General features: G+C 47.3%; 1 protein-coding gene across 2 annotated transcripts in view; it reads left to right on the plus strand.

The window, feature by feature from the left end:
- The window catches only part of VPS45 (vacuolar protein sorting 45 homolog), an 85,973-nt gene extending 74,579 nt beyond the window's left edge, over positions 1-11,394 (plus strand). The window contains exons 15-16 of one of the 2 annotated variants that reach the window (XR_005744830.1): positions 10,284-10,399; positions 10,436-11,394. Coding sequence is in view for 1 of the 2 variants with exons in the window: in XM_040333747.1 (XP_040189681.1) it covers positions 10,284-10,335 (52 nt within the window). In the remaining variant the exon portion in view is untranslated. Of the gene's footprint in view, positions 1-10,283 lie in introns of both variants that reach the window. The other variant, XM_040333747.1, reaches the window with a different exon arrangement.
- Positions 11,395-12,922: the final 1,528 nt, after the last annotated feature.

Below are 12,922 nucleotides of genomic sequence, written 5' to 3' on the forward strand. Positions count from 1 at the left end.
GAAGGAAAGAGGGAGGATGGAAGGAAAGAGGGAGGATGAAAGGGAAAGAGGGAGGATGAAAGGGAAAGAGGGAGGATGAAAGGGAAAGAGGGAGGATGGGGAAGGAAAGGGAAAGAGGGAGGATGGGGAAGGAAAGGGAAAGAGGGAGGATGGGGAAGGAAAGGGAAAGAGGGAGGATGGGGAAGGAAAGGGAAAGAGGGAGGATGGGGAAGGAAAGGGAAAGAGGATGGAAGGATGGGGAAGGAAAGGGAAAGAGGATGGAAGGATGGGGAAGGAAAGGGAAAGAGGATGGAAGGATGGGGAAGGAAAGGGAAAGAGGATGGAAGGATGGGGAAGGAAAGGGAAAAAGGATGGAAGGATGGGGAAGGAAAGGGAAAGAGGATGGAAGGATGGGAAGAAAAGGGAAAGAGGATGGAAGGAAAGGGAAAGAGGATGGAAGGACGGGAAGGAAAGGGAAAGAGGATAGAAGGACAGTCAATGATGGAGTTACTGTTAGATGACACACTTTATTGATAGATCCATTCATCCTTCCTCTTTCCCTTTCCTTCCCGTCCTTCCATCCTCTTTCCCCCTTCCTTCCTCTTTCCCTTTCCTCCCTGTCCTCCCTTCCTCTCGTTCCTTTTTTCTTTGGTTTCACCTCTACTCTCTGCCCTTTTGCTTCTGTGCTTTGCTCTTGCCATTGCTCGCTTGCCTTTATGTTCTTACCACTCGCCTCTGCTCACACATACTTGCATTTATATAAAAATAAGAAAACCTTGTGCTTGGTTCAGGACAATCTATGGCTGCTGCAACTTAAAAAAAAAAATCCTGAATTCTTGACCAAAATTAAACCTATATCATATTATATTATATCAACCACTTTGCTCAACAGAACGGATCAATCAATAAAGTGTGTCATCTAACAGTAACTCTATCATTGACCAGATTCTCCTGTGTAATTCTGGGTGGATTCCTCGCCGTTCTCATGATCATTGAAACTCCACGAGGTGAGATCTTGTATGGAGCCCCAGAGGGAGATTGACAGTCATTTTGGGTTTCTTCCTTTTGCGATTAATCACACCAACCGTTGTCACCCTCTCACCAAGCTGCTTGGCGATGGTCTTGTAGCCCATTCCAGCCTTGTGTAGGTCTACAATCTTGTCCCTGACATTCTTGGACAGCTTTCTGGTCTTGGCCATGGTGGAGAGATTGGAATCTGATTGATTCTGTGGACAGGTGTCTTTTATACAGGTAACAAGCTAAGATTAAGAGCACTCCCTTCAAGAGAGTGCTCCTAATCTAAACTTGTTACCTGTATAGAAGACACCCGGGAGCCAGAAATCTTACTGATTGATCGGGGATCAAATACTTATTTCACTCATTAAAATGCAAATCAATTTATAACTTTTTTTATAATGCGTTTTCTGGATATTTTTGGTGGTTGTTATTCTGTCTCTCACTGTTAAAATAAACCGACCAATAAAAATTATAGATTGATCATTTCTTTGTCAGCGGAAAAATGTACAAAATCAGCAGGGGGGTCGAATACTTTTTTCCCCTCACTGTATGGCATGTTTGTATCAATGGATCACTTTGTTGAGTGAAGGAGTTTCTTTTATACTTAACCACTTAAGGACCCCTTCACGCCGATATTCGCCGGCAGAATGGCACGGCTGGGCACAATCACGTACCTGTACGTGTCTCTTTAAGCTCAGCCGTGGGGTCGCGAGCACGCCGGGGCGCGCTCGCGACCTGGTCCTAAGCTATGTGACCACGCCCGCGGACCCGATCAGCGCTGGTGTCCCGCGATCGGTCACCGGAGCTGAAGAACGGGGAGAGCTGTGTGTAAACAAACCTTCCCTGTCTGTCTGTTTCCTTATATAGGGAAAGACGATCAATGACGTCACACGTCCAGCCCCGCCCCCCTACAGTTAGAAACACATATGAGGTTACACTTAACCCCTATAGTGCCCCCTAGTGGTTAACTCCTAAACTGCAATTGTCATTTTCACAGTAATCAGTGCAATTTTTTAGCACTTTTTGCTGTGAAAATGACAATGGTCCCAAAAATGTGTCAAAATTGTCCGAAGTGTCCGCCATAATGTCGCAGTCGCGAAAAAAAATCGATGATCGCCGCCATTAGTAGTAAAAAAAAAATATTAATAAAAATGCAATAAAACTATCCCCTATTTTGTAAACGCTATAAATTTTGCGCAAACCAATCGATAAACGCTTATTGCGATTTTTTTTTTATTAATTTTTTACCAAAAATATGTAGAAGAATATGTATCGGCCTAAACTGAGAGAAAAAAACGTTTTTTATATATATTTTTTTGGGGATATTTATTATAGCAAAAAAATAAAAACCGCAGAGGTGATCAAATACCACCAAAAGAAAACTCTATTTGTGGGGGAAAAAAAGGACGTCAATTTTGTTTTGGGTACCACGTCGCACGACCGCGCAATTGTCGGTTAAAGCGACGCATTGGCGAATCGCAAAAAGTGCTCTGGTCAGGAAGGGGGTACATTTTTCCGGGGTTTAAGTGGTTAAAGGATATGTGCTCTTTTTTTTTTTTTTTTTTTTTTTTTATATGTACTTACGTTTTTGGCTTCGATCTTACAGGTCTTTTTTTTATATGTACTTACGTTTTTGGTTTCGAACTTACAGGTCTTTTTTTTATATGTACTTACGTTTTTGGTTTCGATCTTACAGGTCTTTTTTTTTATATGTATTTACGTTTTTGGCTTCGATCTTACAGGTCTTTTTTTTATATGTACTTACGTTTTTGGCTTCGATCTTACAGGTCTTTTTTTTATATGTACTTACGTTTTTGGCTTCGATCTTACAGGTCTTTTTTTTATATGTACTTACGTTTTTGGCTTCGATCTTACAGGTCTTTTTTATATGTACTTACGTTTTTGGCTTCGAACTTACAGGTCTTTTTTTTATATGTACTTACGTTTTTGGCTTAGATCTTACAGGTCCAAAACAAACAATAAATATATCTTTATGTGTTTAAGGCCAAAGTGAGATCACTTGACGGCACAGCAGCCTTTGTGTAACAATTAGTCTGAAGGAAGGACCTGGTCAGATTTTCCCTCTGGTGCTTCCTATACAGAATGTGAATGGATGGGGGGGATCGAGCTGTGTTGGGTTACCAGAATGTTTTCCTCCTTGGAAAGTTGTCCTGAGACTCAACCAATCTGCCTCTCTCTGGGTGGTCCCAGCCAAAGGTATAAAATAACCCCTTAGGTGCCACCACTTTCCCCAGGTAGTGTGTCAGGAGGTCATTAGAAGGAATGTTCCTGGGGGGGGAGTCTGTTTCCTGTAGGGATCAGGTCTCTTCTTCTCTCAATTATTTACATGCTCAGCAGGCTCGTGTAGCAGCATTTGCATGGAGAGTAGAAACACTAACCGCTCACACACCAGGATATCATTAACCACTGGATGGCCCGTCGGCGCATGCCGCTTAATGTACCGACTGATCATGTCAGGGAGCAATGAGAGGAAGGATGGGAGCTATTTAATCAACAATCTGGTAAAATCGGTCGGCCAAGGGAGTTGTCTGGGCAAAATAAAAATAAGGGCTGCAGCACAATATGTGAACGTTTCCCCACATTTTGTCAATTTTAAAATCTCTACGGGCCAGATTCACAAAGGACTTGCGCCGTCGTAAGTCCGAATGTGCGCCGTTGTATCTTTGCAACTGCTTCATAGAATCCGATACGCCTCACTGTTGCCAAGATACAAGCGGCGTAAGTCTCTTACGCCGTCGTATCTTGGGTGCATATTTACGCTGGCCGCTAGGGGCGCTTCCGTATATTTCTGCGTCGAATATGCAAATGAGGTAGATACGCCGATTCAGAAACGTACTTGCGCCCTGTCGGATTTAGCTACGCCGTTTACGTAAGGCGTAGGTCCGGCGTAACTTTACCCCTCATAAAGCAGGGGTAAGTCATGTTGGGTATGGACGTCGGAACAGCGTCGTTTTTTACGTCGTTTGCGTAAGTCGTACGTGAATGGGGATTGGCGTAGGTTACGTTCACGTCGACTAAGCATTGTGCTGGCGTAACTAAGGGAAAAAATTCAACGTGAGCATGCGCGCATGCGCCGTTCGTTAGGCGCGTCATTTACGTGGGGTCACGATTACTTTCCATACAACACGCCCCCTATCAGCCTACTTTGAATTACGCGGGCCAATTTACGCTACGCTGCCGTAACTTAGGGCGCAAGTTCTTTGTGAATACGGTACTCGCCTCTCTAAGTTACGGCGGCGTAGCGTATATGAGATACGCTACGCCAGCAGAACCTTACGCCATTCTTTCTGAATCCGGGCCCATAAGTGTAGAAAGCTGCTGTTGATCCTGCCAGAAATAAAGGGAGCTCCTACCTCCCTGTAGTGAGTGACCACTTTAACTCTGCTGCACTTAAATTCCAAGCGTTGTCAGGCCTGCCTAGTCCTCCCATGCTGGACTCCAGAACGCCCCCCTTCTTTTCATCCCTATGATGAGGTAGGCGTTCTGTATTCCAGGAGGGAAGAACTAGGCAGGGCTGACAACAAGAGAAAAAGAAGAAATGGCTGCACAGCCCAAATTTCCAATAGTCTCTTTTTATTGCAGAGGGTCAAAATACACCAGGGACACCAAGTGTTCGTCACGTAAATGCGTTTCACACATCTGATCTGTGCTTAATCATTACGGTAATGATTAAGCACTTCATTTTAACGCCCTTCCTGCCCAGGCCAATTTTCAGCTTTCCTGCGACGTGGCTCCCAAACAAAATTGACATCCTTTTTTTTTTTTTTTTTTTTTTCACAAATAGAGATTTCTTTTGATGGTATTTGATCACCTCTGCGGTTTTATTTTTTTGCGCTATAAACAAGAGACTGATCATTTTGAAAATGAAAACCACAGTTGGCCATAATCACGTACGGCGGCTTAAAGTTGTGCGGGTGTGCTGTATTCACAAAGCACTTGCGTCCTAAGTTACGGCGGCGTATCGTAAATGTGCCGGCGTAAGTGCGCCTAATTCAAATTGTGAAGAGGTGGGCGTGTTGTATGTAAATAAAGCATGACCCCACGTAAATGACGTTTTGAACGAAATGGCGCATGCGCCGTCCGTGGACGTAACCCAGTGCGCATGCTCCAAATTACGCCGCAAAGACTCATTGGTTTCGACGTGAACGTAAATTACGGCTGGCCCAATTCACGGACGACTTACGCAAACGATGTAAAAATTTCAAAATTCGACGCGGTTCCGACGTCCATACTTAACATTGGCTGCGCCATCTTTTTGGTGGTTTATCTTTACGCCTGAAAACGCCTTACGTAAACGGCGTATCTTTTCTGCGACGGGCGAGTGTACGTTCGTGAATAGGCGTATCTCGCTGATTTACATATTCCAGGCGTAAATCAGCGTACACGCCCCTAGCGGCCAGCGTAAATAGACAGCTAAGATACGACAGCGTAGGAAGACTTACGCCGCTCGTATCTTAGCAACATTTAAGCGCATCTCAGTTTGAGCATACGCTTAAATGTAGGACGGCGCGGATTCAGAGTTACGACGGCGTATCTACTGATACGCCGGCGTAACTATACCTGAATCTGGCTGAATATTTTTAACTTTTTGCTGTAATAAATAAAATCACAGCCCAGCTGTTCACCTTACTTGGGATTTCAGTGGAACAGAGCCACAGGGCCAGATCCACGTACCTCAGCGCATCTTTCTGTCCGGCGTAGCGTATCTCCGATGCACTACGCCGCCGTAACTTACATCGTATTTTCCTTATCCTGAAAGAATTTGCGCCGTAAGTTAACTTTGTCGGCATAAGGGCGCGCAATTCAAATGGATGAGATGGGGGCGTGTTTTATGTTAATACGTCTTGACCCAACGTAAATTACGTATTTTTTTTAACGGCACATGCGCCGTCCGTGGGGGTATCCCAGTGCGCATGCTCCAAATTAACCCGCAACAAGCCAATGCTTTCGACGTGAACGTAATTCTACGCAAAGCCCTATTCGCGAACGACTTACGCAAACAACGTAACATTTTCAAAATTCGACGCGGGAACGACGTCCATACTTAACATTGAGTACTCCTCATATAGCAGGGGTAACTTTATGCCGAAAAAAAGCCTTACGGAAACAACGTAAAAAAATGCGCCGGCCGGACGTACATACGTTTGTGGATTCGCGTATCTAGCTAATTTGCATACTCAACGCGGAAATCGACGGAAGCGCCACCTAGCGGCCAGCGTAAATATGCACCTTAGATCCGACGGACCCAGTCGGATCTAGCCCAGCTTCAGGCGTATCTTGTTTTGTGGATACAAAACAAAGATACGCCGGAGCAAACTAGAAGTTACGCGGCGTATCAATAGATACGCCAGCGTAACTGCTTCGTGGATCTGGCCCATAGTGTTGTCATATCGAGCAAGTAGTTAGGAGCTTTCTAGACCAAGGTAGACCTCCCTTTCTCATTTCCATAACAAAGGGTAGGTGTACTGTAGTCCACCTGGGAGATCTGGGCCAGCTGTTTACCTTGCTTGGCATTTCAGTGGAACGGAGGCAGTCTGTTGTCATCTCAGACAGGAAGTCAGGAGTTCACTGGATCTCTGGTAGATAAACGGGTATTTTTCTTGACTTTGCAGACCTCATTATTCAATAAAAACCGTAACATGCGTTCAAGCTCTGCCATGTGTCCCTGTGACTCCATAGGCGTGCACTGGAGAGAGGTGTGGCACACTGTAGAGAGGTGTGGCACACTGTAGAGAGGTGTGGCACACTGTAGAGAGGTGTGGCACACTTGGCATTAGACCAGCTGTTGCGAAACTACAAGTCCCATCATGCCTCTGCCTGTGGGAGTCATGCTTGTAACTGTCAGCCTTGCAATGCCTCATGGGACATGTAGTTTCCCAACAGCTGGAGGGCCGTCAGTTTGAGACCCCTGCATTAGACTAAATACAGATCTATTCAGGGCCCCTGATTGGTCTGGATTAGAGGTCGACTGATATATCGAGAAATGGAGAAATTTTACATGGATATTTTACATGGCCGCTAGCGGTGCCACGACTCCGGAGGTAGGCCGAAGACGCGGCCTTTCCTGATGCTGTGACCGCGGCGGCAATCCGCGGATTGCCGCCGCGGTCACAGCATCAGGAAAGACCGCGGCTTCAGCCTAGCTCCGGAGCCGCGCCCATCTTGGTACACCCAGCGCGGCGGCCCTCCTCTCTGTTTACGCCCACAGAGGAGGAGGGGCCCGCGCTCGTGGGACACACACCGATTTCTGGTGTCTGTAACGGGGGGGGTCTATACTGGAGGGAGAGGGGGTCTGCCAGTGCCGATTAGTGCCACTTGCCATCCAGTGCCATCTGCCAGTGGCAATACCAGTGCCACCATCCAGTGCCAATTAGTGCCACCTTCCATCCAGTGCCATCTGCCAATGCCACCTGCCAGTGCAAATACCAGTGCCACCATCCAGTGCCAATTAGTGTCACCTTCCATCCAGTGCCACCTGCCAGTGCGATCCAGTGCCACCTACCAGTGCCAACGAAAGCCATCAGTGCCACCTGCGAATGCCAACCAGTGCTAACTATTGCAACCCAGTGCTGCCAACCTGTGCCACTTGCCAGTGTCACCTGTTAGTGCCACCTGCCAGTGCCAATAAGTGCCACCTGCTAGTACCATCTTTCAGTGCCATCCAGTGCAACCTGCCAGTGCCAATAAGTGCCTTCTGCTAGTGCCATCTTCCAGTGCCACCAAAAAAAAAAATCAGCCTTAAATATTGGTCGCAAAAATCGGCATCATATATCTCCCATCGGCCGCCCAGATTTCTAAGCATCGGCCAGAGAAAAACCCATATCGGTCGACCTCTAGTCTGGATACCAAGTTATGAGCCAGCACCTTTTAGGTGTCTACTGGGTTCTCCTGACATGACAGGTACACATTAACCCCTTGCCTCCCTGGGAAGTCTTCATCGGTGCCACCCCCTTCTCTCCGGGGGATTAGCCGATGGATCTCATGAAAAACAAGGGGATTTCAGCTAGTAATACCCCCCAAGCTGCCCTTATAAGCGGCGTCTAATCCCCTTGCCCTAATTGTTATTTTCAGCTCGGCTCGGATCACCCGTCTCCGACCCACAGCCCCGTGACGCGACCTCTATGGCACGTCACTGCCATCAATTCTGCACTATAGATTTCTGCCTGCGGGGAGACCTGGATCTCTGCACAGCTTCCTCACGTGGGCGCCCCACTGGCCTACACATCTGGCAGAGATTTTACAGTATGAATTGTTCTAGGCTCCTGATGTGATCCTCTTTTTTTAGGGTGTCTGAAATAAGTACTGCCTGTGTTTCCATGTGACAACCAGTCAGATGCATTGTGCTACCAGCATTTTCCAGGCAATCTGTGTGCTGTGAGGCAGTACAGAGTTTTCACGTACGACATGATGATCTATTGGGATCCTAATGGACCAATGCAACTGTGTACAAAATATCCATTCCTGGATTGCGTAGTGCAGTGGATTCTGTGTGATTTGGATGGAAGAAAGCTTATAGTCATGTGTAATAGTGTGTTCTAGCTTTGGTGCTTCTAGGATGCTCTAGACCAGGGGTCTTCAAACGTTTCATGCAAAGGGCCACTTTATTGTCCTTCAGACTTTAGGAGGGCCGGATTGTGGCCAGCAGGGGCAGAAAATGTCACAGACCCGGCATCAGTGAGGATAAATATGGCCTCGGGGTTGGTGGTCAATAGGAGGAGGAGTATTCCCCCTATTAGTAGGTGGGATAGTATCCCATCATTGGTATCTGTGGAAGATATAGTGCCCCATTGTTGGTGTCAGTGGGAGGAATAGTGCCTCAAATTAGTGGAAAGAATTGTGCCCCAAGGGCCGGATTCAGGCTAGCAAAGGGCCACATCTGGCCCTCGGGTCGCAGTTTGGAGACCCCTGCTCTAGAACATGAGTCTCCAAACGTTCTAAACAAAGGGCCAGTTTACAGTCCTTTATAGTCAGACTTTAGGGGGGTCAGACTGTGGCCAGTGGGAGTAGAAATTGTCCTGGAGTCGGTGGGTAAACAAATTTATCTTTGGCATTGGTGTGAAGAATGGTACCCAGTCGTTGGTGCCAGTGGGAGGAATGGTGCCCCGTCGTTGGTGCCAGTGGGAGGAATGGTGCCCCGTCGTTGGTGCCAGTGGGAGGAATGGTGCCCCGTCGTTGGTGCCAGTGGGAGGAATGGTGCCCCGTTGTTGGTTCCGGTGGGAGGAATGGTACCCCATGCGCCTCTCCCCCTCATCTCTGCGGCGCCGTCATTAGAGCTGTGGGCACCCAGGTGTGACAGCTTGTGTCTTCACGGCTGGGCGCGCAATGCGCTCTGAGTGGACAGGCAATCTTCTGGGACCTGTCGCATGTCCCAGAAGATTGCCTAGAGGTAGGGGCCACCTAGGGGGAGAGGAGGAGATGCCTTGGCGGAAGGAGGAAGTGGTACAGAAAGTCCCCTTCAAAATAAACCCCCCCCCCCCCCCCCAAAAAAATAAATTACATGCCAAATGTGGCATGTAAGGGGGCGAGGAGTACTTAAAGCCGAATTTCCACTTTTGGGTGGAACTCCGCTTTAAATGTGTCAATTAGGTTCCATCTGGAAGGGGGTTGAGTTTTCACCCTTCTTAAGTAAGCAGCGGAGAGACCTTTGCCTCCTTGTGATCAAGCACTTCAATGTGTGAAACGCGTCAGCATTCCAGTGTTTTTCTGCTGCTGTCTTTTCTATCTGCAATAAATTATCGGTATCATCATCACTTGTGGAGTACAGCCAGCCTCTTTTCCGTTTCTAGATTTTTACGGTGGCGAGGCGGGCCGGCGCCTGTCGGGGGTGATTACTGGCAGATCTGACTTCCAGGCTTCACCTGGAGCGGTGTTCCGTTCCACGTTGTGTACAAGAGAGTTGGAGGACTTGAACAGGTTAAATACAAACAATCCCAACCCACCTACCCTGAGTCTGCTACCCCCTTCAATCTAAAACTAATAAATGATCGTTTATTCGCTGGTTCATCCTTCCTCTGTTGTGAGAGGAAGGGGCGGGCTCTAAAATGTAAACACTCATACTGTTTACATTTTGTGATCGTTGTGATTGGTCATCACAAGGTACAGAGCTGCTCGGATCAGCTCCATACGCCTTTTGTGATTTGATAAAAAATAAATGTCCACGACTTTGCAGTTAATAAACGTACGGAAGTGGTTAAAGCCCGTAAATGTAACTTTTTTTTTTGTATTCTCTGATTATTATTTCTGCTTCCTGTTTCCTATTTTTACAGTTTTCTGGAAGAAGTCCAATCAGCCGGTTTTCACAGCCGCCACCATACATAAAACTTCTCAGGCTCCAGAATTTCCCGAACCAGGCGATGGTGATGATGAAACTCGGCTCTTCACATCTGGCTCTGACATCTGGCTCTGTCCATTCCTCACTTCTGGCTCTGTCCATTCCTCTTTCCGTTGGGGGGGGGGGGGGGTCCGTCTGTCCTGCTGTGTGCAAAGGAGATCCTCATCCATTAAGACATTATGTTTACAATGTTTAACCTTTCGTCATGTCCAGAGTTCTAATAGTCTGTCCTGCTGTGAGAAGAAGAATGGAGTCCGTTCTTCCTTCATCACACTGTTGAGGAACACTAAGGTGGGGGTGCAATAAAACGTTGAAGATCCAACGGTGACCATTGACCTAATAGGGGCGTCCCAAGATCTGACCAGCGAGGGGCACATAAACATGTACACTTCGCTGGGGTGGAGCACACGTGTGGCCAGGAGGAGAGAGGATGAGAAGACACCCCTGTCTGACGTTGGGGAAATTTTTCTTTTCATTTCCTTTCCAAAATGCTCAACAGGAAGTAAAATTTCTCCAAAGTGAAGGAAGTCCCCTCGTTGGTGATTGGCCCCCTTTTTTTTGGAAGGTTTCCTTTCTAATCCTTTTTTGGTGACAAATGTGGGATTTCCACTCAAATTCTGTCCTGGATGACGATGATTGTAGAACATCTAAAAGGGTGGATCCCGCTATTGGGGGACACAGACAACAATTCAAACCTGACAGGGGTTCTAACCCTTCTCTATTACACAACTTGCGTAGATCTAAACTTTAGCTGGTTGATCTTCACTTTGAATTTTGACCGATTTTTTTTTTTTCTGCTGGATTGGCCAAAACCAAGATGTGGATGACCGTGTCCGCACCACCCGGGCTGACCAAAGTCATCCTCCAGGACGGTCACATGAGGGAGAGTCCTGGATGCATCCAGAAAAGCGTTAAAATGCGCATTGCGCATCCGGAACAGATCTGGTGTGCGTTTTTGTGGTGTGAAGCAGCCCTAATGCCACGATATTCAGACCTTGCGGGAATGCCCCCATTCTTTCTTCCCAGTGCTGCACTTTTTTTTTTTTTCTCCTGTTCCCTCGGGTGAGGAGGGGGCTCAGGCTGGAGGTGATGTCCGCTGCCGCCCTGCAAGTGACACGCCCATAATCCAGGTGGAAAAATGTTGCCGAACTCTGACTGCATCCAATCAGATGCAGACACTGGGTATTCAGCAGCTCACGGGATTAGTGGCCATCCACGGAAGAAAAAAAAAGCCTGCCAGGGGAGATTCTTTCATCCATGCTGCTTGGCGTGAATGGAGGAATCTATTAGAGTTCCTCCTGCTCGGCTTGTGGGCTAAATGAGGGAAAATCTCTGCGTTCAGTGAAACCTCGGATTGCGAGTAAGGCCCCTTTCACATTGAGGCGTTTTTCATGCGGTACATCGCTAAAAATAGCGCTGCTATACCGCATGAAAAATCATGCCCTGTAGTGTTCAATGTGAAAGCCCGAAGGCTTTCACATTGAAGCGGTGCGCTAGCAGGAGCGCACCAAAAGTCCTGCTAGCCGCATCTTTACCGCGGTATAGGAGCGGTGTGTTCACTGCTCCTATACCGCGCCTTCCCATTGAAATCAATGGGAAAGCGCGGTAATACCGCCCGCAACGCGGGTGGTATTAACCCTTTTTCGGCCGCTAGCGGGGGTTAAAACCTCACCCCTATGCCCGAATATCACGGTAAATACGACGGTATAGCCACGCTACAAATAGCGCGGCTATACCGTCACCGCGGCTGCACGCCTCAATGTGAAAGCAGCCTAACGCGGTTAACAAGATTTTCGCAATACGAGCGTTTTTTGTTTTTTCTCTAAAATTCTGACTCGGTTTGCGGGTGTTGTCTCCCAAAACTAGCAGGATTCACGCCACAGCGGTGTGCAATACCGCATTTGGCCAGAGGTGCGGTGGCGCCAGAAGCCGTTCAGAAATACTCAGTTCCCAAGCCTTTCTGAGGTTTTCCGAGTTCCGCCGAGCTGTCCCGATGCCTTTCCGAGGCTCTCCGGCGCCCCCCTCCCACCTCTGGCCACATGCGGTATTGCATGCCATAGAAGTCAAAGTATTTTCATTTCCATCGACTTCTATGGGGAAAATCGCTTTGATATGCGAGTACTTTGGATTACGATCATTCTCCTGGAACGGATTATTCTCGTAATCCAATGTTCCGCTGTAGTCGCAATGCAAAAGCACAATTGGGGGACAAGGACGGAGTGTTGTCATCCCATAGCAGGAAGTGCCGGTACATGAACCCTCATGGCAGGATCGCCAAGTATTATTTGAAATTTAAAGCTGGAGATTTTACAAAGGATTGAAACGTGTTTTTTAAAATCACACAGTTCTATGAAATTTTACTGACTGGGTTTGGATCTCCTGTGAGAAAGCAGTTTGGACTTTTATTTATACTATTTTTACTATATTTAGTGAAGACTAGATTTTCACGTTTCACTTACTGCTCTGTGATTGGACCATTCTGGTCAGACTTCCTGTAATGTAAATAAAATAACTGGAGTGAGTGAAGCTACTTAAAGAAGCGGGACCAGGGCCGCTGATAGAAATCATGGGGCC

Source organism: Rana temporaria, chromosome 13, assembly GCF_905171775.1.
Source record: "Rana temporaria chromosome 13, aRanTem1.1, whole genome shotgun sequence".
NCBI lineage: Eukaryota > Metazoa > Chordata > Amphibia > Anura > Ranidae > Rana > Rana temporaria.